At 42.3% G+C, this 25512-nt stretch overlaps 1 protein-coding gene across 3 annotated transcripts; it reads right to left on the bottom strand.

Moving 5' to 3' along the window:
* Nucleotides 1-2589: 2589 nt before the first annotated feature.
* Nucleotides 2590-22389, bottom strand: NDP (norrin cystine knot growth factor NDP). 3 transcript variants are annotated; one of them, XM_015884137.3, is made up of 4 exons: nt 22068-22389; nt 21009-21144; nt 10616-10968; nt 2590-3598 (listed from the first exon to the last, which is right to left on the bottom strand). In XM_015884137.3, the coding sequence occupies exons 3-4, from the start codon at nt 10787-10789 to the stop codon at nt 3371-3373; spliced, it is 402 nt and encodes a 133-aa protein (XP_015739623.1). In that variant the 5' UTR covers nt 10790-10968; nt 21009-21144; nt 22068-22389; the 3' UTR covers nt 2590-3370. The 3 variants fall into 3 exon arrangements, with proteins under 3 accessions (XP_015739623.1, XP_015739633.1, XP_085405084.1); XM_015884147.3 differs by lacking the exon at nt 21009-21144 and having other exon boundaries at nt 22068-22311; XM_085548958.1 differs by lacking the exon at nt 22068-22389 and having other exon boundaries at nt 21009-21326.
* Between the last annotated feature and the right edge of the window lie 3123 nt (nt 22390-25512).

Genomic DNA, 25512 nt, shown 5'->3' with positions numbered 1-25512 from the left:
GATAATGTTTTGGAATCTATGCAGCTTTAAGCACTAAAGCAGACCTACTGAAACTGGGGAGAGAATACTTAGAATTGTAAGAATACTTAGAATAGAGCCCAAGGTTGTGGGCTCTTTTACTCTGTCAAATCACATATAATTTCTCATAGACACAACATACAGTGTCTTTGTATGACCTTTCCTGCAAGCAAATGGTACTAACAAAGGCCCAGTGTTTCCCCTGGGGTCTCTGTGAGTACCGTCAATCCTGCTGAAACTTAACACCACTGCTACTGAGTTGGGTGGCTTTCAAGAGCAAACCTAGTTGGGCTCAGAAACTTCATCAAGAGGATAGAGGTCATAGAAGTCAAAATCATATCTTGAGCAAGAACCACACAGCTGAACTGGCCTTTCTGTGACAGAAGATCGTGCCTAAGGGTGAGGCACAGCCTGGGGAGAAGCCATTTGAGTCTTGATGCTTTAGCAAAGAAAAAGCCCTACAGTATTATCTGGACAGCTAGACCTTTCCCTCACTGTTTGGAGTGACAACAGCTCCAAATCAATACAATTTAAGATACACAGACACTGTAATCAGACTTGTAAAACAGAGCTTGAGTATCTAGTGTGGAGCCAGGCTAAGAAATTAGGAAGCTGATACATTTCCAAGCACCATTTAGACTCTTTCTGAGACAAATCCTGTTGTTTCTACCTGAAGACTCATTTTCTCTTTTTTCAAATATGTTTTTGATTTTTGCCATGAGCAACCATGTGTGCCTTGTTCAGCACTTCTTTGCCTTTTGTAAGTATCAAAAGTATCAAAATATGGTTTTATAGTGGATTTTTGGGTATCCGTTTTTGAAGATTATCTCCCCCATTTCTTTAACATTAACATAACGATTGCCCAACAAAACCAAGAGAAGAATCTGCAAGTCTGATTGATTGTTTAATAACCATTTCTAGTTACTTACAGACATATTTGCCTTATGACTTCTGATTTCTATTATATTCCTTCTGTGAATTTATTTGATTCAATAGTTAAATTAGATGATGTGAAATCCACTTCACCTTTGTGTCTGGCAACAGACTGTGATCACGAGGCGGTGATTTCATCAGAGGAATCAAGCAGAAGTGGAAGGAATGTTGGGTGTGAGAGGGGGGAAAAAGCATTTGTTGAAACACAGATACCTTCTGGGAAACCTATTTGAGCAATTATAGTTCTTGCACTGTGACAGTGAAGGGATGTGAAAATAAACACCAGCCAGGTTCTTCTCTCACTATAAATATTTTCTTTTCTCTCTTTTTTTTTCCCCCCTAAATTTTCATTCCTTAGATAGCTGTGTAGCACTGCTTGTGTGCTTAGATCACACAAGGTCTTGGTACAGTTACTTGGTGAGCAAAGGTATTGTTGAAGTTTCAGATAATTACTGAAATTTTCTCCACATAATTAACAACAGTAAAGACTGGTGCTTTTTTGGATGCTGGAAATGGAAAGAGAGTAGAAAACGTGTGCACATAATCTTTCATATAAAGTAATCTGGTGATAATGCCTGGCTTATGCTCCCACCTCTCACCCTTTGATGTTCAAACTATGTATCACATGTGAGAAGAATGACTGACAGCGTTGAAATGATGATAGGTGTCTGATGAGCTCACCAGGGCTCATCATGCACGTATTTGAAATTCTAATCTGTGCCCCTTAGCTTCTAACTTTTTGATTCACCTGTTTATTTGCCTGCAGCTCTGGGATGTTGAAAACTGCCCACCTTCAAGCTGTCTCTAGGAGACAGAGTCCTTCCCATGCACTACAAACCTCTCTGCAACCAGTGTCTGTGGGCATAGTTGACCCCACTTCTGACTGACCACCATCCTCCTCCAGGATCTGTCTCACAAGGCCATTATCCTTTCCCCATGTTCTCTTATATCCCATGCATACCCACCATAAGAAGGCAGTGGAAGAGGAGTTTTTTTTTTTCCCCTGTCAGACCAAGTAACAGCTGAGCAGAACGTAGGACAGCTGCTCTTCCTGGTAGCCCTTGGGAATCTCTTTCTTCATCATTTACTGCAGACAGGCAGAACAGTGCTGAACAGATGGAGCAAATCCTGGGCTTGGACAATACTTCTTGTCCTTGCCACAGGGCCTCCAACAGGCACTGTTGTGCAGGGGAACAGCTCCAAGAAGGGACTGAGCATGCCAGTGCTGCCGAGTAGAAACTGTTCTGAACTCGGATCCTTACACAGCAAGGATGCTCCTGACATCTCCATGACTTCTATCCAAAGAATGGCTCATCCAGATGTAGGTGGACATATGGCCCAGCTGAGAGCTGTGGCATTCCCCAGTGGTTGCCAACTGGGTGGTGAGTTCTCCATGACTCCAGATAGCAGAACTTAAAATAAACTGAAACTTGAAACACAACCTTTGTGGCCCAGTGGTTAACACTAGGGTTCAAACTCTGCCTTAAATCTTATATGGGCACATCCATGTGATTTTCCCAGCTGTCTTTAAAAGGAATAAATGATTCTTGGTGGTCTGTAGATTAAAATAAGTTCTAGATTTGGTTGTTATTTCAGTAGCTCTGACTCTGTACGTAAACAGAATAAGAGAAGACTCCATTTAGTACTCATCATTTTATTCTTTGTTTAGTTTTTAATGTTTGAATAATGGCTTTTGTGACAGATGCAATGTGTCATGTTTACAGGTTTTTAGAGGGGAATAATGCCTCATGACCTTACACTTCTCAAGAGTCCCTCAACCACTGAACTGTGATGCTGTATACTGCAAATAATCATTTTAGCTGGCGCTGGGTAGTCCCAGAGGTACATTTTGTATTAGGTTCACTTTTCAGTGATTTATTTATAATTTCTGCTAAACCACAGTTAAAGTTATCCAGCACTTGGCTGACAGATCAGCAACAGGTAGCCCTTGCCAACAACACAGTTTGTGTGAAGGCTGATATAGCTAGGAGTCTGAGAATACAGACAGGTGAAAATGTTGCATGTGGGAACCAATGCCCATCATCCATCTGAAAGCTGGCTTCCAGTGCACAGTGCTTCTGCCCCTCCAGCCTTCTTTGTTGAGCTGTTGCTGCTCTGGGCCCAAAGTGAATCATCACCTCTGTCATCAGAGCTGGGCCTGAAAAAGGAGAAACTGGCAAAAATATCCTTTCGGCAAAAAAGAAAGGTTGCTTAAAAACAAGTCCACATGCTTTTGCTGTTGCCACAGATTGCACATTGGTACCAGAACCATTCAGGCCCCGGGAGATATTCCTCATTATCTCTCAGCTGGTTAGTTGTGTCCTGGAATTGTCAGCCTGGGATTGTTGGCCTCATCTCCTTCTTGGAGCCCTCCCCAGCAGAAGCATCCCATTCCTGCAGCACTGCAGCAGGAGTGTCCCTAGGAGTTGCACTCCTCGCAGTGGCAGGAGAGGATGTAGCGGTATGTGGCAGTGAGCCTCATGCCACCTGAGCAGCGCAGCCGCATGGCCTTCAGCTTAGAGGTCTGGGGCCGGCAGCAGTGGCAGGTGGAGCGAAAAGGCTGCTTTAGGACAGTGCTGAAGGACACCATTGGCTCCGAGCGTGATGTCTGGCTGCAACGTCCTTCACAGCGAGCCAGCAGCACCATCTGTGAAGGAAGAGAGATGGGTTAGGAATGTCCTTCCAGTCTGGCTGAGATGTCATCACCAAACAAATCTCCCCACCTTGGTGGTGGCATCCATCCTTGTGCAGTACACTTTGAGAGAACTGAAGAGATAAAGAGGATGTAGTAAAATTGAGTCTTTCCTATGTTTACAGACACTATTACTAGTAACAAATACGGGGCCTGGTTCTCTGACAGCTGATCTTGGGCTCAAAACATTTGCAGCCAGACCTGTTTTCCAGGCACAGTGACTGCAAGCTGGCCTCAGGTTTATGGCAGCCAAGACTTTAAATCATCAGCCAGCCTAGTGCTTTGGTTGGGTATTTTCCAGCGTTTTGAGTTTATGTACTAGTGATCAGCAAAACTGGTCCTCGGGGTCAGTAAATCTCTCAATTGCTTAGAAATACAAACATATAAATTAGAAGTATAAAGAAGCTTAGTTTATTGCTTCTAAAGAATTATGTTTCTGGCAATGTTTTCTGCAAAGGTCACCTCAAATGTATGTTTGCAATTGTATGCATAAATGTATTATCACATCAGTTGTATTTGTGTAAAATGCATTGCATAACACAAGGCAGTGAAAACATAGAAAACATAGAAAACACTTGCACGGGGAATTAAATGTTATTCAGATCAGCTAATTCCGATTAACCAATACAGACTTTAAACCAACTTTCCTTATCATACAAGCAAGGACAAAATGCGATGGAGGTGACAACGTATGCAGCAAAAAAGTTTTAAGTTTATCCTACAACCAAAGAAGAAAATTATCATATTTTGACCATATTGTACATATCTCATGACTTTTCCAGACAATCCAAAAGGACAACTATAGATGTGATGGCAAATATTAACAAACATTAACAAACATTTAATACTTCTAATACTCTTTCACTGCACACTCTCAATTGGACAGAAATCATACAAGCAGATATATCGAATGTTTAATTATCAGAAGAACTCTTCTTTAGTCATGTGGAAAGGTGAAAGGAAGAGAGAATATTCCTGGTATCAAGTACTGAAAGCACTAATTGCCTCCTTGGGAAAAGCACTGGCTTTCAGTAATGAACATACTTTGTACAGTACTTACAAATGTCTCATCCAAGACTACTTGCATGATAAAGTATTACTTCAAAATGCGTTAACACATCAACAACTACACTTCCAGTCAACAGAAGGAAGGTGCCTTCATGAGCTGATGATCTGGGCTTGGAACCAAGCATCTTCCACCTCAGTTTGCTTGTTGGCTCTTCAATAGATTTGCCATCTTTCATAATTCCTAGCATGAATTTATCGTCCCCTTCCTTTGACCACAGAATCGGTTGAGTCAGAAAAGACCTTTAAAGGTCATCTAGTCCAACTACCCTGTGCTGCCTATTCATATACCAATTCACTCGTTCACTAGTAGTAATATGGTGGGAAGGAAGTTTCTGTGTACTGTTAAGCCACACACCAGCTTTAGATATAGAGTAAGGATAGCTCCTTACTATCAGTGTATCCAGCATATAAGAGGAAAAAGAAAAGTTACCACAGTGTTAGCACCCAGATGAAAATCCACTTTTGTCTCTCAGAAGACAAAACTCCCTTCCCACAGCAACAGGCAAGCAGCTGGAGAATAGTGACATGGCTGACTAATTCCTTTCCCACAAAGGAATGATGGAAGTATGGGACATGTAAAACAAGTAGTTTCCTTCGCTGTTTTTTGACAGCTCTCACTAGGTCCCCCACTTTAACCAGTTCATCAGATTGTGAGCTCTGTCAGACTTCCCAAGCATTTGGCTGTTGTGGAGGCTGAGGAGGAATCCAACTGCAGTCACTTAGAAGGGAGTTATAAAGACAGTGCAGAACAACTGTCTTCAGGAGTGGCAATAGGGGATATAATATAGCCACCAGCTGCCTTCCGGGAGCTTCAGAGGACTTTCAGAGTCCCCTCTAACCAACACTTCTATGATTCTGTGATTTCAGCCCACATGTGACAGCATATGTTGCTCTACGATGGAGATGACTTCTAACGGTTGATGCTTCTGGAGCTGGAGCAATTAGTCAATTCTGGCACATTTCTCCTCAGAATTTTTTATGCCGCACAGCTGTTCTCCTGTATTTGCAGGTACTTACAGAAACACCAGAAAAAATAATAACAGCTACCAAGGACTACAGAAGACTTGTAGAAGTACAATTATAGTGTAGAATCAAGCTTTCTAGTGCAAAGACATTCAACGTTTCTTCATTATGCAACCGCATTTCTAATTGCTTAGCAACCTTTGTCTTTAAAAACATGTTTCATTCTGTAGAGATTATAATTTTAACCTAAAATGTTGCTGCTCCCCAGTTTTTCAGAAGAGTATGGTTAGTTTTAAGGCTGTGTAGAATAGAATTATGGACCTCTAAAAAAATTTGAGATCATCTAATCCAACCGTTCACCTACCACCAATACTGCCCGCTAAACCATATCCCTCAGTGCCACATCCACCATCCACATGTTTCTTGAACACATTAAGGCACAGCGACTCCACCTCCTCCATGGGCAGTCTGTGCCAGTAAAGTTACATGGAGTTGGTCTTATATTTTATTTTTGGATTATTGTGTACATTTTTCAAAAATGGAACTACATCATGCATCTCAAGTCAAGCTTGCAGGAAAATTTGACTCAGGTTTTCCATTTTCACGGCTTTCTAGACTTCTGAACAAACCTGAAGCTCTCAGCACAATTTAACCCCCTTCTCACAAATCTCAAAGAGCACCAGCAGATTTTGGCAGGTGTGCAAATGAGCTGGAAATAGCATGTACTTTAAAAGATTTGCTTTGCCATTTAATCAATAGCACCAGCTGTTTATTGCACCATATACCATAGCACAATAGAGATTATCGCCTAAATAATTAGTAATGATATGATGGCATGGCACAGTAATACACTAAGTGTATATATAGTAAAAATGTGTGGGTATTTTATAACCTGATATCTGTGCCTCCTGGCTCCCCTGCTCACCCGTGCATAGTAGCCTGTTCATATCACCTCATGATGCTATTCACGGAAGTATAAAGCAATGCAAGGCAAGAGCAGTGGGGGTCCTACGTGCTTGTTTGAGCAGCTAAAAAAGTATGGGTTTTTTTCTACTTCAGGTCAGTAATCTCAGAATCTCAGAACAACCGTGTTCTGGAAATTTAGAACTTATTAACTGGTTTGTTACTATTGGTATTAGTAGTCCTGTATTCCTCACTCTTCAACAGTGTGCTAAGGCCTGAGCAGATGTGCTGAATGCACAAGTAAAGACTTGCATACAGCATTCATGGCCTGGTTGCAAGCAGGAATGGCTACAATCATCATGAGCCACATACTGAACAAATGTATTCCAACATTTGCTATATTTTTCTATATCTGATACTTGGTCTCTCTGGTTCAGATTCTTTACTGCTAGTCTATCAGTGACAGCATGCCTCTGGCACATCTTGAGGAAGCACTTGTGATAGCTGATACCATAATTTATGAGTATCTGATTGTGATAGCAAGGCAACGGGGAAATGGCCTCAAGTTGCATCAGGGTAAGTTTAGGTTGGATATCAGGAAAAACTTCTTTACAGAAAGGGTTGTTAAGCACTGGAATAGGCTCCCCAGGGAGGTGGTTGAGTCACCATCCCTGGATGTGTTTAAAAACTGTTTGGATGTGGTGCTCAGGGACGTGATTTAGCAGAGGGTTGTTAGTTAGGGTAGTATGGTAAGGTTGTGCTTGGACCTGATGATTTTTAAGGTCTTTTCCAACCTGAGCAATTCTGTGATTCTGATTCAATCCAACACACCAAAGGCCAGTGACAGAGGTCAGATAAAATCCAATACAGTCAGAAAAGTCAGTACCTCATGAGTTGACACACATATTTCTTTGAATTCACAGGAAAATACAGCTTTTCAGGAGCACTCTATTTTCTTTCATCCCTCTTTGTTTTGTCTAAACATTCTGTTACTATAATGGGTTACATTTCCAAAACCATTGGAAATCTATTTTCAACATCTGATTGATGTCACAAGCAAGAGGGATTTGAATGGTTAAATTACACCTGGGAGAATTTTCCACATGTTTCAAGACTACTTTCCATGTGGGTACAATTAGCAGCTTCTCCACAGAAAAATATGGTAAACATAATCCTTTTCTGACCAAGATGGACAACAAAATTAATACATCTTGCAATTTCTGAAGTGAATTTTAACTTCTGTAATTCTGTGCTGCACTAAAGAGGGAAAATGCACAGACTGAAAAAAAAAAATAAAATGGCTTGGTGAAACCAATGCATCACTCCAGAAAAAGGGCAAAATCTCTGACAGAAATTCTGTCTTCGCTCCAAAATGGAAACACAGTGGAAACAAGATGTACTGCAATTCCCATAGCTACTCCAGCAGAAACTTCCTTTTTTTGACTTGTTTATGTTTTATCACAGTATGTACAGGAACAGACATCACATCTAATATTCATTAGCAAGTCTAATATTGATCTGTGTTTATATGCTAGATCCAGAACAGAAGCCATCTGTCTAGCAGAATGATTCAGATCCCTGAGACTTTAACGAAGAAAGAGATTAACTTTACAGAGAGGTTTTCTAGGAACAGTCAAAATTACCCTGCTTTGTAGGGAAACTGCTTTCATTTTCCACTCCAGGAGAAAGTCGTACATCTTGCAATATTCTTAAAATATTGTTCTTGAAACCATTGTGGAATTTGGGAAGGCAAAAGATGTGATAATATTTTCAAACATGATTTCCTCTAAAGGCCTCATTTAAAAAAAAAAAATGTCATGGACATTTTTTTGCAGTTAGTTACAGATATTTATGTCAGCAGCTTTTTTATCAAAGTTCTGTTTTAAAAGAATATGTTTTTCATTAGATTGCTTTCTTTGTTCACATTTCTATCATTCCCAGTCTCATATGCTTGATTGCTTTTCTCTCCCCAATAGGAACGATAAGAAAACAATTTGTTTGTGGGATTCTTTTCTTATTTCCTTCCTTCCTTCCTTCCTTCCTTCCTTCCTTCCTTCCTTCCTTCCTTCCTTCCTTCCTTCCTTCCTTCCTTCCTTCCTTCCTTCCTTCCTTCCTTCCTTCCTTCCTTCCTTCCTTCCTTCCTTCCTTCCTTCCTTCCTTCCTTCCTTCCTTCCTTCCTTCCTTCCTTCCTTCCTTCCTTCCTTCCCTTCCTTCCTTCCTTCCCTTCCTTCCCTTCCTTCCCTTCCTTCCCTTCCTTCCCTTCCTTCCCTTCCTTCCCTTCCTTCCCTTCCTTCCCTTCCTTCCCTTCCTTCCCTTCCTTCCCTTCCTTCCCTTCCTTCCCTTCCTTCCCTTCCTTCCCTTCCTTCCCTTCCTTCCCTTCCTTCCCTTCCTTCCTTCCTCTCATTCTTTCTTCAGAAAACCAATGTTCTATGTGATGCCTGTAGCAGCAAGGCTTTTAACACAAACCTGCAGTGATGATGATGGAGGAAGGAAAGCAACCACAGAGTGAAAGGGTTTTGTTCAGGTTTACACAAGTATGGACATCTAAGCCATCATGCAAAAAAGCAGCAGAATCCTGGAAAGGCGCAATTGCAACTCTTGGTCACATGAACTCAGGCTTCACATCATACTCTGATCCTAAAAGCCTCCACCGTGAGACACCAGTAAGACACCAAAGCCCAAGACTTCTGTAGTAAGCAATACCTTTAGCATGTGAAAAACAAACAGACCTGCAGATGAATCATATAGCCATAGAGTCACAGATCGGATTGGAGGGACCTCAAAGTTCACCCAGCCACAACCTCCTGCTACGAGCTGGGCTGTCACCCACAAACCGGACCAGACTGCACACAACCCACTCAACCTAGCCTTGAGTGACTCCAGGATGGCGCCCAGCCTCTACCACAGCCTCTCTCTGTGGCCCTTGAGCATTAAGCTGGGATGATTTTCTGGTGGTGATTCTCTCTGCGCTTTATTTTAGACTTTCTGGACCGCTGCTGCTAATGGTATTGCTTCATCCCCATGCTGAACGTGAGAAGCAAATAATTTGCTTTGTGCACAAAGACATTCAGGTGGTGAAAGAAATGCTCCCAGGTTTACTGTGGATGGGTTTTGCTTCTATATCACAGCCAGCCTTTCTTCCCTAAAACCCCCAGCAACTGTTCTGTTACATGTACAACTGGTAGAAGTGCTGTAATGGGCTGCTGCTCCTATTCATTAACTCAGGGAACAGTGTGTGTGAGGCAAATCCCTTTCTGAGGAACAGTAGGATGGCCAACGTGGAGACCACACATCTGCATATGTATTGGCTTAGATGTTTGAAGCAAATGATGACAAGATAAATGGGACCAGCAAGGATTTTTGCATTGTTTCTTCCAATTCTTTTTTGCTATGCAATGAAATAAATGACTGTAGGCTACATATGTGGACTACTAGACTGCTTTGACACTAGATCTTTCAGGCTTGAAATCTCAAAGGGCAAGCTTGTGTTCCCTTCTGTCAAGCCCTAAAGTAAACATCCAATTGGCATTTTGTGTTAAAACAAAAGCTTTGAAACTAAAGAGAAGATAAATCAGCAGTGTTTTTCACATTTGTATTTCATTACAACTTTATCACTTGACTCTTTGTCTCAGCGCTTGATCTCACAAGTCAAAAGTTTTCATGCTCCAATTAAAAATTCACTTGCAGGAGAGGTTAACTGGGATAGAATCACAGAATGATTTGGGTTGGAAGGGACCTCCAAGCCCACCCAGCCCCAACCCCTGCCGTGGGCAGGGCTGCCCCCCACCAGCTCAGGCTGCCCAGGGCCCCATCCAACCTGGCCTTGAGCGCCTCCAGGGATGGGGCACCACAGATTTCCAGCGTGACCTAGTCTTCTGAAATTGCTTGTCGCCTGAGTGTACTCCTTTGAATCACTTTGTTTACTGCATGTTAATCTGACCATCACCATGTATTTCTCCTTCTGAAGAAGAAAGAATCAAGAGGAACTCACACAAAATGACTCATTTTAATACTTCTGTGGAGGAGCAGAGCCCTTACCTTTGAGCTGCACTTGTACAGGGGGTGGCTGATGGAGTCCACATAGTGATGCCTCATGCAGCGGCTGGGATCGGTGTCGATCATGAAGGAACTGTCTGGTTTGCCATCCCCATCTCCAACCATTGCCAGGAGCGAGAGCATGGAAATCGAAGCTGCAAGTACATGACTTCCCATTGTTGAGGAACTTCGCTGTGATAACAGCAGAGGGAGGTAGAGGATTAAAAAAACTCCAAATACTGCAAGCCAGTTCCTCTCCAGGAAAGTGAAAAGTCTGGTTTAAGTCTCTTAGCTGTCATTCTTCCTCTGGAGTTAGTTTGCTGAGATTGTAATCCATCAGAGAATCTCCCATGTAGCTGTAATAAAAACACCATAAATCACAATCCTGACCAAAAACAGCTCTGAAGAAAAACAGGCATAAATAATAATAAGGCTTATACAATTTTTGCTTGCCAAAACACACTCCCTGAAAGAGCATCATTCCCACAGTAGGTATGGCACGTGGCATTAGGAAGGAGATGTGTTACTTTAAGTATTGCTCTGTCATTTTTTTTTTACCACAGAGAACCTTTTAACTTTTCATATTACAAGTGTTTCAGCACCCATCTTGTTCACTCAGCAGTGTCCCTAATGGGTTCTCCTCAAAACTGGTGATGGATAACACATCAGAGCTTGCTGCAAATGGGAAGGACTGTATTCACTCAAAGTGTCAAAACGCATGTTTAGAGCCAGAGCCAGACTGCCTCCTGCCTTACAAAAGGGAATTTTCTAGGCAGCAAATGGAGAGGAGGGAGACAGGCAGGGCTACTGCAGGAAAAAGGGACACAACTGGCCCCTGCCTGGGGACAAGCAGTGCAGTCCTTGTTAATTAAAGAACAGGATTTGAAACATATAGTATTCCATAATACCCAAGTGCATCCCAGCTATCAAGTGGGGAAAAGATAGATCTGCAGGTGGAGTCACACAGATTGCCATTCAGTCATCTCAGTTTGTGGCATGTTGGAGACCAGGAGGGGTCCCTCAAAACCTGGCTTGAAACAACCCCAAAAAGCCCTTCAGGAGAACATCTCCCTGGCCTGCCCATGGCTGTAGTCTTTAATGGGTGATTTAACTTTGCTTTTACTACAGAGAGCTACAGCGTGTTTTACTACAGAGAGCTACAGCTTGGAAGAGCTGTGAACTATCCTTCTGGAGCATAACCTGCTGGAGGAAAGAGCAGCTTTCAGTACAGCTAAAAATGTGAGGCCTTTCTGAAGAAAGCTATGACAAAAAAGTTCACTGCTCATACAGAAATACTCCCCGAAGCTTCTCGCCTATTTAAAAGAGATGCCATGTGCGCTTATTGCCTTGCACAAGCCTCATTCAAAACAGCTTTGTGCTTTGCTAACAGTACTATAAGACGACTGATATTCATCTCTTGAACAGCATGAAACAGCAAGGCCTCCCCACCAGAGTGCTCAGTTATTTGTGTACTGCTTTATAGCTTGCTCCAACACTTTTGCAAGAGGAGCACATAGCAGCAGTAAACACTTCCAGAGCTTGTCCAAGCTGGGAGTCGAGACTTGTTGGGCAAGGTCTCATGCTGGGAAGAAATTCATGTAATTAGGGATGATCTGTGTGTTAGACATTTATGAAAGCCTTTTTTGGGTTCGAACTATTGTTCACGTGCCTAAATAGAAAAGGAGAATTTATGTGACTGTATTTAACTGACAGTATATATATTTTTTTCTCTGTGCCTGATATTTGACCTGCTGTACTTAGCCATAGAAGTCATAGTAGTCCTTTCTGTAAGCAAATGTTTTACAGTGGATGTGGCACTGAAAAAATACTATGTCTTCTCAGTACAGGCAGTTTAAGCAAGGCCAAACACGGGATTTCAGACACATTTGCACACACCCTCCTTCATCTCAACAAATATTCCTCCAGACATTTCAGCAAGACGAGAGGGAAACCCCTGTCATGGGAGCTGGGACAGAGCCCTCCACAGAAGCAGGGCTGTGGTTCACAGAGATGTTGTCCAAGCATTAGCTAACAGGAGGAGTGATGAACTTTTTTTGTGTTTAACCTTTTACCTACTTTCCCATTCTTCTTTCTAAAGAGGCTGACCAAAACATTGCTTGGCAAGGTCTCTCTCCAACATAGCTAACCAGTATTACACACCCAGCAACTCCTTCTCTGTCCAAGAAAATATACTTGATATTGGATGGACTCATCTCATTTACCACTACATCCAGGGATCCCCATTTCCCACTCTCTCTGTCCCATTCTTCTTTTTTTTTTTCCCCCTGTATCTTTCTATGGTTTTGATCAGTATGATTTAATACAGTGAGAGAAATCTGGCGTCCTGGCTCAGTTTTCAAAGGCTTATCTCTCTAGTTTGCTTCAGGAAATAATTGAATGACACAGAGTCTGCCTCACAAAAACACTGTGAGAAAGTTGAAAAGGAGGAGGGGAAAATGTGAGAAAAGGAAAGCGTCTGTACCTTCTTTAGGATAAGCACAGCATAAAATCTGCACAAAAAGTCTTAGCAGACTCAACAGCCTTTTAAAATTTCCCTGATACTTTCCTGGCAAAGAAATGAAGTGTAGCTCGGTAATAAAATTCCAACAAAAGAGAAGCAGAGTGTTATATTTGTTAGTAAAAAGAGACCACCTTTCTGTATTTCATGACCCATCTTTCATGAAAAAGCTGTGATCTGTTGCTGATGGACATACTGGCAAAATGAATGTGTTGGAACTGGGACTGCAGACAACACTGAGATATTTGCACCTCCAGAATCTACTGTCATACCTATGTTAGGTACACATATACATTACTCGAGTAAATATACCATATATTGAGCTATGTGGAAAATATATATATATCTCACAGGAAAGTTTAGACATACAGAAGTTAGTGTGTATTTGGACCAGAGGTAAAACATTTTCTAGACTGGTTATAAAAGGTCTAAATATTTTCATTCAGGTACATCACCTTGACATGACATTCCTACTTCCACCTAAACCAGGCAGTGGGATTTTGTTTCAAATTAGCACTCAAGTTTTATTTTATTTATATATATATATATTCTTTTTTGAAACACTGTCTGAAATTATAAAATCCTACACGTTATGTGGTATCAGGAATTACATCTGTCTGTCCACCCATCTGTCTCAAAGCAGAAGTACACCTCTAATCATTAATTGTTATAGATGCACTTAAAGATGATATTTTGTGTTTTATATCATTTGGAACATACCGCTTTTTTGGTCAAAATCAACAATTTCAGATAAATATTTTTCTTTCTTATATATACATTTTTTAATTTGAGCAGTCCTTCTCTTACTTCTGATCAGAAAACCTGTGGTAAGCATTCAATCTCCTGAGCTAAGAGGAAGGTGAAATGCTTCTGTTTTACAGCATCCCACAAAGAAGATGAAGTGGTTACTACATCTTTTTAGGATGAAAATTAGATATGAAAAATATTTGGCCAGAGAATGAATGAAACTTTCAATTCACCATGCTAAATTACAGCTGTCATTCAAAACTGCTACAAATGTTATCAAAAAACTGCAGGGAAAAATGGAAGCCATCCCAAAGCCAGATCATGCAAACATTTGATCTAAGACTGCACCACACATGAATACTGCTGCAGAGTTAAAGTTGTTTTACCAACTTCATGTTATCATTACCTGTTCTTTGAATGCTTGAAGTAAGCATTTTTTCACTTACAGTCTCAATGTAATTTAAATAGCAGAGGAGGTTAAGATTTTTGGTTTGTGCTAGGAACAGAATAAAAATTCCATCATCTGGAATTATTTAGTCAGTTGCTTTGAGAGAACACAAACAGAAATTCTCTTTTGCTATGTATCATGGAAAAAATCAAGAAACAAGGAATTCTCCAAAGGTCTATTGGATCTGCTCAACTTTTACCCTGGAATATAGGAAGGTAGCAACAGAAAACCTCATTTCTGGTGTACTTCCACTTAGCTGTTCCCTGCTTATGAGCCTGTGAATTAGGCATGCACGTAGGTTCGGCTTGGCCTTCATTTGCAGAATATTTTTTGTTCTTGAGACCTCTACTTGATGATGATGATGCAGTTCAATTCACTCAACATCTTTCATGTTCCAGAGGCTGCCAAAATCCAGTTGGAGTAGCAGTGTGTATATATAACTAAGCCCGGCCTTGCGTGTTGTGCATATTTGGTAAACGCAATTACTTGGAACCTGCCATGTGGTTCCCTCATTCTCAATTAGTTATGTAAACAGAAAAGCTATAAGACCATTCAGTTTCTCCAAAATCCAGCCCTGAAGAACTGTTACTAAATGTGTGTGTGTATGTGTGTTTAGATTGCTGCTGCTGTTCTGAGAAAAACACCACAGAGATCTTTATGAGGGCAAAGTAGATTTTCTGATAACTTTGTCATACCTGGAAAAAATTGGATCAGAAGAGCAGAGATTTGGGGCATTTGTACCCTGCTTAAGATCTGAACTGGAATTGCTCTATATGGTGATCCGCAGGGCAAGGGAAGTGATTGTACATCTCTGCTCTGCTCTCATGAGGTCTCACCTGGAGTACTGAGTCCAGACCTGGGGCTTCCAACACAAGGAGTGGAGCTGTTGGAGTGGGCACAGAAGAGGGTACAAAGATGCTCGGAGGGCTGGAGCACCTCTCCTGTGAAGAAAGGCTGGGCTTGCTTAGCTTAAAGAAGAGAAGGCTCCAAGAAGACTTCATTGTGACCTTCCAGTACTTACAGAGGGCCTAGAGGAAAGCTGGGGAGGGAATATCTGTCAGGGAATGTAGTGTTAGGAAAGAGCATAATGGCTTCAATTGAAAGGAAGCTACATTCAAATTAGACATTAGGCAGAAATCCTTTATCCAGAGAGTGATGAGGCCCTGGCACAGGCTGACCAGAGAAGATGTGAGTACCCCATTCCTGCACTCTGAGCCAGGCTGGATGAGGCTTTGGGCAGCCTGATCTAGTGGATCTGGGACATTCATGGTCCCTTGTCGTGGCAGAAGAGTTGGAACTGGATGGTCTTTTAGACTCCTTCCAACTCAAGCCATTCTATGATTCTAATGTTAGGATTTTTTTCTGCAAAGTTAAGTTCTCCGCTGCCATGAAAAGGGCCAGAGGTGAGGATGGGAGGTAGGAATAAAACTGTTGTGCCACGGTCACATTACATGATCTGCTTCCAGGCCTCCTCCAGGCTCCACAGCACTTTGACAGCTTCCAGGCCATGTCACCTTCCACACTTTGCCTAGGAACTGCTTGGGTGACAAAATCATAGATGTCACCATTTGAGCAATTTAATAGACTGTTACATCTCGTAGTAGAGACAACCTAACATGCTCTGCCTGATCCTGCTTTCTGTCAGCTGAGAGGCTTTATAAGATCCTGTGTATGCTTTAGTTCTGTTGATAAATGTGCTTTTCTTCTCATTATTTTACTGAAGCCATTTTCTGCCATTGAGGTAGTTGGCCTGCCATATGTGCATTCAAAATACTTATCTATTTTGTGACTGTTGTGTTGTTAGAGAAATATCTCCTTGCAGCACTCTGACAGATTTCTCTCCTCCACTTTGCTTACAGAGGTGGCAAAGGGCCATTGGGACACAGGACTGGGAGCCCACAGGGACACTGAGGGCTGAGCCTTAAACAAGTCAGAGGGATGTGCATGCCCACAGCAAAAAAGCAGTGTAGATCTGTGCAATTCAAGAAGAAAAGGCCTGGAGGTTCCTGGCTACCAGCATGAGAAAGGAAGGAAGCAACAAAAAGGAAAAGAGAATAAATCTTAGAATCATAGAATGGCTTAAGACAGAGGGGACCTGAAAGCCCATTCAGTTGCAATTCCCCGCTATGGGCACCTAAGAGGTTAGGCTGCCCACAGCCCCATTCAACCCATCCTTAAAAACCTCCAGGCATGAGCCATACATAGCAGGCTCAGAAGAAGGGGTTTGGGCCTCTTGATCTGGATGTCCACAGGAAAGAAGCACATATTCTGGTCTTACTGAGGGCTGCTCTGATCTATGACCTGCCAGCCAGCAGCTGCAGAGCACTGTCCCACAAAACTCAAGATGAGAAAATGAACACTAGTTCTGGACAGCTAGAAATGTCAGACACACTACTGGAAAAATGCCTACATTTCATTTTCTGCTCTGATATTTTGCTCAATTGTAAGTATTTCTGAAGAAAAATACTGCTGGTAAGCAGACTGAAATATATACATATATATGAAATAGGAAAACCATGGTAAGTCCTAAGAAACACTGAGTCAGTAATTGCAGCACATGCAAAGGAAGAACTCATAGCTTTTGATGGCCCTGGAGCTCTGGTGGCTGCTCTGCAGGGCCCCACAAGTAGGGGCACAGTGGGGGGACCGGGAGCATGAGATGGAACAATTCCAGCTGAACGGCACTCGAGCAAGCAAAGTTTTGCTCCCCTTTTCAAGTCTCCAAGTGTGTTTTCAGTCCTCCAGGTAGCTGAGTGGGGGGAGAGCTACCAGCGCTGCTGGGCAGTTGAAATAACAACGTCTAGTGGGTGCTGTGGGCTGGCGCCCAGCCAGCAGACAGGCAGGGACAAAAATGGAGAAAGGTTTTTAATACACTTGCAAAGAATAGCTACTAGTAGACAAAAGAGCGCTTGTATTTTTATTCTTTCTTTTTGCTGTCTCTAGGAAACTTTAAATAGATTCATTAGAGGCATGCATAGGATCTGACTCTAATTAGCCCCAGGGCAGGCAGAACTGTTTAATGGCAAGGTGATGCCAGCCTTGGATTTTTTCTTCAGTCTTGTGTCTTACACAGCAGTCCTGATCATGAGTTGGGGATGGAAACATGGAGGAATCCAGCTTTGCACTTGCTCATCCAAACAGTGCTGAATGGCATTGCCCCTCAGGTTCAGAGCCAAGCTATATTCAAAAGGTTCCCATCTCTCCCAGCAGGAAACCAGCAGGGTGGAGGCTGCTGGGCACATGCAAATATTCCCAGCTGAGCATTAGCTATAGGATCTGCTTCAGTAATTACCTCTGTGTTAGTCTTATGACCCAACACAGGGTAAAATGACTCTTGGCCAAATTACAAGTTGCTGAGAGGTCTAGGGCATTCGGGCATGTGTTCTCTTACCTGTTGGAGTGTGCTACAAAACAGTGGATGTTTCTGGTTCTCTGGCTTTCATTCTACTGCTTTCCTGATGATTAGAGATTACTTTTAATGCATTTACTGTAGAGCTGTAGTTATCACTAGATGCAGGAATGAGTTTCTCATTCTTTAATGTTAAGCAAAGACTTCCTTGCCACCAGGATGAGCAGTGTTCTATGCATGCTGGAGGTAGCCCATCACTGAAATAAATGTTCCCTGCAGCAAAATCCTTTTTTTTTTTTAATAGACAGGCAAAATTCAGACTAACATCTATGTACCTTGATTAATTACAGAACCTAAGCATTTGGCTCATGGTAGCAACTTTAAGTCATCTAACAGCATTCCCCTAGGTCCTACTCTCTTTGAGCTGTGCTGCTATGACAGTAATGCGATTGTCACTGCCGTGGTATGCTTAACCTTTGCCAAACCAGAGCGGAGGCATTAACTCAGATCTTCAACTCACATGTCTTAAAGGGCAACGTAACCTGTGCTGCCTCCACTCTGCTGAACCGACGTCTGCAGCTCCGTAACAATGAGCATGAAAATGTGACAAGCATGAGCCATAACAGTGATTGATGCAGGTAGAAAAATAACAAAGAGAAGCTGAAGAACAGCAATGCAGTGGAATTCCTGGGTGCGCTGTCTCCATGGCATCAGCAGCCAAATGTTGGGAGGCCAGAAGAAAGGCTGGAATTGCTCATGGCAGGAGGGATCTCTGCGAAATTCACACAATTAAATTCCAACAAAGGGGACAAGAACTGTTGGTGTCTGAAAGTGGTAGTGCCACTGTTACCCGGGTAATGGTCTGAATTAGATTATGTGAAAAAAGAAGGAATATATAGACCGCCAGCTGCTCAAAGGCTTACTACAACCTTGCTTTTATTGTTCAGCTAAGTTAGAGGTGGGGCATCAGAAGGATTCCACGCATACCACTGCTGAGAAATTTTAATATGTTCCACACTGACACATATAAAAAGGAAATAACAGCTGATCATATCCAGCAGAGATAGCAGCATCTCTTCGTATGCCTGCAAAGAAGTGTGGGCAAAGAGGGGTGCTCTTGGTCAGAGGCAGACAGCTGAGCTAACCCAGCAGCAATCCAGCATTTCTCTTGCCAGCCAGCTCACAAGTGGGCTGTCGAGAAAGAAGTAAGGAAAGAGCAGGAAAAAAGATGAAGTGGGCACAGCTACTCGCCCTATCCCAAGATACCAGGGTGTGGGGAAGGGCAAGGAGTGGAGACGCTGCATACTGAACACTGATGAAAAGAAACACATGCTTACACAACCCACAGTGATTCAATGGAACGAGATATCACAGAGGGCAAAAGTTGAACAGGGCTCAGCAAAAGGACTCAATATGGGAGGGTTGCAGTCTGAAGGGTTTTATTTTTAAAGAGTTTTGGGAAGGGCTGTTAGCTCTCAGGACTCTGAGCACTAGGTTGATGGGGCTAGGGAAAAATCTCTCATGGCAGCAAGTTCCCCTGTTGCTGTCTGCCCCAGGGTCTCTGTGCTCTGCTTTGATGTGGCCGCTTCCAGCCACGTTCAAGAGGTGATTACTCAAATAACAGGGCACTGTAGTATAGGCTCATGTAGCAAAACTTTTCCAAACCTCAGAGAGGCAAGTGCCTCCTGGTACTCAGCAGGATATTAGAGGCAGAGGAACTTGTTCTATTTGTAATAGTAGTTGGTAGTCATAATTGCAATGGTAGTGTTTGGGAGAAACAGGATCTTTGTAAAATTCTACTTTCCATTAGACAGATGATCTTCTAGACTTGCTGCAAAAACATGTCTCAGTGACTTCACCCAAGCTTTGCAGCATAGGTCTTCAGCCCCCTCCAAAGTCCAACAACAACCTCGGTCACTTCCTAGTGCATCTGGCAGCGGATGCATCTGGAAGAGGATAGCAGTGGCCCAAAGAAAATGGGGAATTAATTTGACTCCATAAGGGCTCCCTGTCAAAAAAAGTCACTATAGACATCATCACCAGACTGCAAGAAGGTGATTCACCTCCTGACCACCATGGCAAAAAATATGGCAGCACTGGGAACTCAAACAAGTAAGAGTGTACATGTGCTGCCTCAGCATCTATGGCACATGAGGGGTTGTTCATTTGGGATCAGTGGCAGTTGCTGAGTGCAGCAACAGTTTGATGGCTACCTGGGGTACTGCTACAGCTAACTCTACACAATGTTGTCCATATCAAGATCATAATTGGAATAAACAGTGGTAGCCTCTAATTATATCCCTTAACTAAATGAAATTTCTTCCTATTTTGTAAGCTGGAAACATCTTCTATTCCTTCCCTATTTGCTTTTAACTGGAAAATCTTGCAGTATATTTTTATAAAACCAATATTACAAATAAGATTGCATTGCTCCAGCATGAATAATGTCAAGGTACAAGTCACATTAGTAACCTCTGATTCAATCTGGTAAGTAATTACTCACCAAACAGTTCTATTTAAGTCAAGGGAATTATTCATGTGCATAACTGCTCACAGATACGAATAAGGTCTCACAGTCTGGGCAAAACTGAGCATCATTAGCAATTCAACAGGAAAAAAACAGAGGTCCTGAAACATATATTTTCTTTGGAGGAAGGACAAATAACCACAGCACTGTGATTACTGTATCCACATTCATTGACCTGCATTAGACATATGAGTTGCCTCCAGTAGAAAATAATTTTACAGCGAGGAACTGATTTGAAATGAGTTTGTACCCACTGGCGGTTTTAAATAATCATTTCATAGAATCATAGAATAACCTGAGTTGGAAAGCACCCATAAGGATCCTAAGTTTGCAGAGCCCTCACCTCCCAGTGACTAGACAGGGTCACTAAACTTTAGAAACTGTAATGTTTCATAGTAAAAAAATGGTTCTTTCGTCTCTAAAGAACTGCAGAAACTTTAGCAAGTCACTTGTCTTGCCATCAGTCAGAGGTAGAAACAAATAGGATGTATTATGGGGACACTGTGGGAGAAACCGAAATCACCTTCAAGGGTAGAATAAGAAATCTGCTTGACAGTCCCACAGGAGTCAGTGCACACAGAATACCTTGCAAAATCATATCTGTCACTAGAAAATTATCACCTCAAGCTCATATTCAGTTTGAGTCCCTCTACTGACACTGGAACATTTAGCTAATACAGCCCAAACAACTGAGACTGCTCCTCACATGGTTTGTCTTTGTTACTCAGGTTTGTTGTTTTTTGTTGGTTGTTTCTTTTTTGCTACTGAACCCATTGATTTGAACTTTTATAGATTGAATTCTCTTACCTGAGTCTCAGCAGAGAGATGGTGCTTTCCTCCTCGGCAGGGCTCTCTCAGGGCACTATCCACTCCAAAGGACTGTACTTACACTGCTCTGCTGCTTTATCTCTTGGCTCATAACAGCAAAACTCTTCCTTTCTCCCTGAGAGGCAGAGAACAGCCATGCTCGTCCCCTGACACCGCTACACAGCAACAGGATGCCTCGGCACGCCGGGATTTCAGGGTGCCGAGAGCCTCCCCCTCCCGCAGCAGGCGGCCGGGGGTCCCGCGCAGCATCCTCCCTCCCCAGCGACCGCCCGCCCGGCCACAAGCACGGCGCGTCGTGCCGAGGGTCGGCTACCTACTAAATATACCCTGCGGGGCTACAGCAAAGGCAAACGCCACGGCTTCCCTCATAGGCTTCAGCCAATCAAGGATGGGTATGAAATCTAGTCTAATCCATAGCCACTGCTGTCCAGTCTGTAGTAAAGCTTCCCAGAAGTTTGGATAAATAATAACGTGCAAATTAAGGGTGCTCCCACAGAGCGTGACACACAAAGCTAGAAATAAATATTGCCTGTTGTTTTGAATTATTCTGAGTGCTCCAACAGATGACTGGCAAAAGAAGGATGTGCATAAGTAGCAATAAAAGTAAACAGCTCAGTTTTAAAGTAGCAGGCTTGCCTGCATCCATGACTCCCTACTGCAATGGGACAAAGCCAGTGATGGCAATAGCAACACTTGGGGCAGCACCCGGCTCGTCCATTCACTCACTCCAAGCCATACAGTGAGCGCCTGTGCAGAGATGCAAACAGGAACCCGGCACACTCTCAAAAGTAAATGTTTAAGCAAGTTGCTCAGACTGTGCCACCTCTCTGTTTGCTTACAGGCATCTTTCAGGAACACAGATCTAAAGACAGAAGGATGAGGAGACAGGTACTAAAGCTGTTCCCAGCCTACAGTATCGCATTTAAATTAAAAGTCAGCACACAGAGAACGTGTGTTTGTCTGATTAAGGGACTAAGTTCTCTGTTTAAGCCCATGAAACATTCAAAAGCTGGAGGAAACTCTAATTTGTGTGCTTACCTTCAGCAAATGCTCTGCTCCTTCCTTCCCTCCAACTCTTCAGAGAGCTAAAAAGAGGTCCTGTTGCTTCCAAATGCTTTTGTTCTGCTGTCCCTCTGTCACATGGTTTGCCTTTTATATTTGCAACACACAAAAGTTAGGGCTGTTTAAGAGAGAGGGAGAGAGAGGGAGAGAGAATGTCAAATGGAAAAGTGCCATTGCAGTCATATATCAATCAGGGCAGCGGCAGCAGCAGCTCGCTGGCAAATGGGAATTCCACAGAAATGCAAAGCTCTTGTTATCTGAGAAATCACAAAACGCCACCAGCCAAGCTCCCCTCAGCAGGGACGACTTATTATTGGCAAGCCAGGGAATAGAAGGAAATGTGGGCTTTTGTTGTTGTTGTTATTGTTTCAGATCTGGAGATACGTATGCAAGGGCATATGTAAGACAGTGGAATACAAGTCCTGAATAAAATTCCATTCCAAATAAATGCGCTGTGTGCAAGACAAAGCAAACCACAGTGCAGGGAGGTCATTAGAGCTAAGAAAATAACCTGAAAATAATAATTAAAAAATGTTATATGTATTTACACTTGGAAAATATTCATAGCGAAACTGCTTTTTTCACTGGGTTACTCATTAATCTCCTTTATTTTTCCTGAGATTTATTTTTTAGATTTTATGTGAACTGTGATTAAGCTCAGATATCCTAAATCCGAGCTGTGCTGCTTTACTGCAATTGGTCTCCTAAGTTGTCTGATGTTCTCAGGCTTCCCAATTGAGTAAGCAGACAAGAGTTTTCTGTATCAATATTTGTGTGTAAATCTGCAATTCAAGCGCCTCAAATAGTCAGCCCCCAAATTCTGACATTTCTCTCAAATAGACCCTCGTATGCTCTCAGAGGCTGAGATATTTAAGATGTCTAGTTAACATTCTTCTCTATCCTCCATAGAATGTCAGTGTTTGAAGATACTTTTCTTCACACCTTTTACTCAAATATTGCCTGTTATGCAAAAATGAATGCCCTGGAAGGCTGAAGGCAGACTCCATCCAGTGGAGAAACCTACTTACAATGAGAACATCCCAAATTCATTTGCCTGTGCATGGCTCTGGATGCACTAAAACTCTTTTTTGACTCCCACAGTGGAGCATGTTTTCCTTCCCTTTGGAGTGCCCCCTAGTCATCCCGAGGCAGTACGGAGCACGAAGAAGAGCAGACCTTAGCTGGTTAATTAAAAAATAGGCGACATAGCTGGCCATTCACAAGCTGGATCTGTTCAGAGGCACTGGCCAGCAGATGGACGGGGTCCTGTGTCGATTGTGTTTGAACTCTAAAGGAAAGTTGGTATTTGATGGATGATGTTATTAACTAAATGTCTTATGTAGTATTAGATCAAAGAACAGATGGAAATTATGCCTTAAAAATAGAATAATCTAAAAGGGGAATGGCTTGTAGATGAGTAAGCATCATGGAAACAATAAAGAAGACATTCTTTGGCTTGCCTTGCTGCAGAGCCAGGTTTGGCTAACAGGATAAAAAATTGATCCACTTAGGACTCACATCCTTAGGACATTTTCCTGAACATTTTCCCCTCATATTCAGTGATTATGTTGTTTTGCCTCTTTAGTCAACCTTCTCTCACTGACCATGTCTGTATGGGCTCTCTTCCTCCTTTGTTCTGGGCACCCAGTGTGGATGACAGCATCATCTCCATTCACTTGGAGCTGCAGTCTGAAATGCCACCCACACTCTGGCACTGTGCTTACCTTAAAAAGACTATCCAGAACAATGCTTTTTAATTTAGCCTACACCTGCTTTTTAAACTGAAGGCATTGTCCCTTTGGTCAATCAGCTGCCATGTCCACTTGTCTCTGTTTATCTATGAGAAGGAAAGTGACTCATATATCTGGTTGCTCACATAAAAGACCTGCCATGTCCAAGACAAAAGACACACTAAGCAGCTTCTGGATAAAATCTGCCAGGAGACAGTAGATAATTCACAGTCCTTACTGAAAATTACACTCCTTGAGTTCTAAAAGGTGCAGCATAGGTTTGTTTAGTTTGTGTCATCTATGGGAGAGAATATTCTTATTAGATACTTGTTGGGTGCAAAGCACACGTTAAATACTCAGTAATTAGCAATTACATGTCATACAGTGGCATTTCTGAGAAGAAGTGCTTATTTGGTTTCTGCCACAGAAACAATTTCCAAGTGCAGGAAAATCTGCAGATATTGGACTAAATTTGACAACAACAACAAAAATTGCATTCACATTTTCATCTTCAGCTTCAAGACCACATGTGGCAATAACTGAAAATTAATCAGCAGTTAATTAACCTCATAGGCTGGTGACTTACAAACTGGCACTCTCAGATGTGGTCTGAATGAACTTACTTATGATTGAAAGCACAAAGGTAAAAGTATAAAAAATAGCCCCCCCCTTGAAGGGACATTATAGATTATCTAGTCCTAGCTGTGCTGTTAGTAGGGCTGTCATCCACCAGACCAGGCTGCCCAGGGCCCCATCCAGTTCCTTCAGGACCCTAAAATGCTTGGCCCCATAGGCTTCTACATATTCAGTCTTGTGAGGTGATCTCAGACTTACTCTTCTCTTACAGTGAAAAGAGATTTCACTCTCAGTCCCTTCCTAGAAGTTCAGGGAAACAAGTTGTATGGAAAGCCTGATTGCCACTGAAGACTGAGGCAAAGAACTCTTTGAGTACCTCAGCCTTCTCCATGACTGTTGAAGCCAGTTCTTCTTTCTCACTAATCAGATGGAGTACACTCTCCTTTTGCCTGTCTCTTTTGCCGGATATATCTAAATAAACCCTTCTTATAATTTTCCACATCCCTCACCAAGTTTGGTTCCATACCACCTTGGGTTTCTTGGTTCTATCTCTGCATCTCCAGACAGCCACCTTATAATCTTCCCAGGTCACCCATCCATGCTTCCTCTGCCTATTATTTTTCCTTCTTATCCCTCAGTTTGACCAGCAGGTCCTTGCTCAACCATGCCCATTTCCTGTCTATGGCCCACAGTTTAACATATTCGTCTGCTCTCAAGCACTGTATCTTAATCCTTCCCATAAAAAAAGTCACTCAAAATAGAAAAAGTGCAAAGCACATATCAGAGGTATGTTTTCAGAGATGATTAGGTGCATGAAATGACCAGATATTTGATAAGATGTCCTGCTCACAACTCAATTTTAATCAGAGATCCCTTCAGAGAAAGTTTATCTCACCTAGCAGCCATAATCTGAAAACTGAGTATAGGCTCTTCCAATGGCAAACAGAGTTTTCATCCCAAGTTATTTTCATTTCAGGACAGCTTAAGGTAGTTGTCAACAGCAGTCTTTCTCCCTGTGAGCAACAAAAAATACTTTGTGAACTGTCAGACTAAATTCCTATTTTTTATACAGGTAGAATTAAATCAGATAAATCCACCATCAAGTCTGTAGTTTT

This window comes from Coturnix japonica, chromosome 1, assembly GCF_054131305.1.
Source record: "Coturnix japonica strain WE chromosome 1, WE-NBRP24, whole genome shotgun sequence".
In the NCBI taxonomy this organism is placed as follows: Eukaryota; Metazoa; Chordata; class Aves; order Galliformes; family Phasianidae; genus Coturnix; species Coturnix japonica.
The sequence above is the reverse complement of the archived record's forward strand: the minus strand, read 5'-3'. Positions and strand labels throughout refer to the sequence as shown.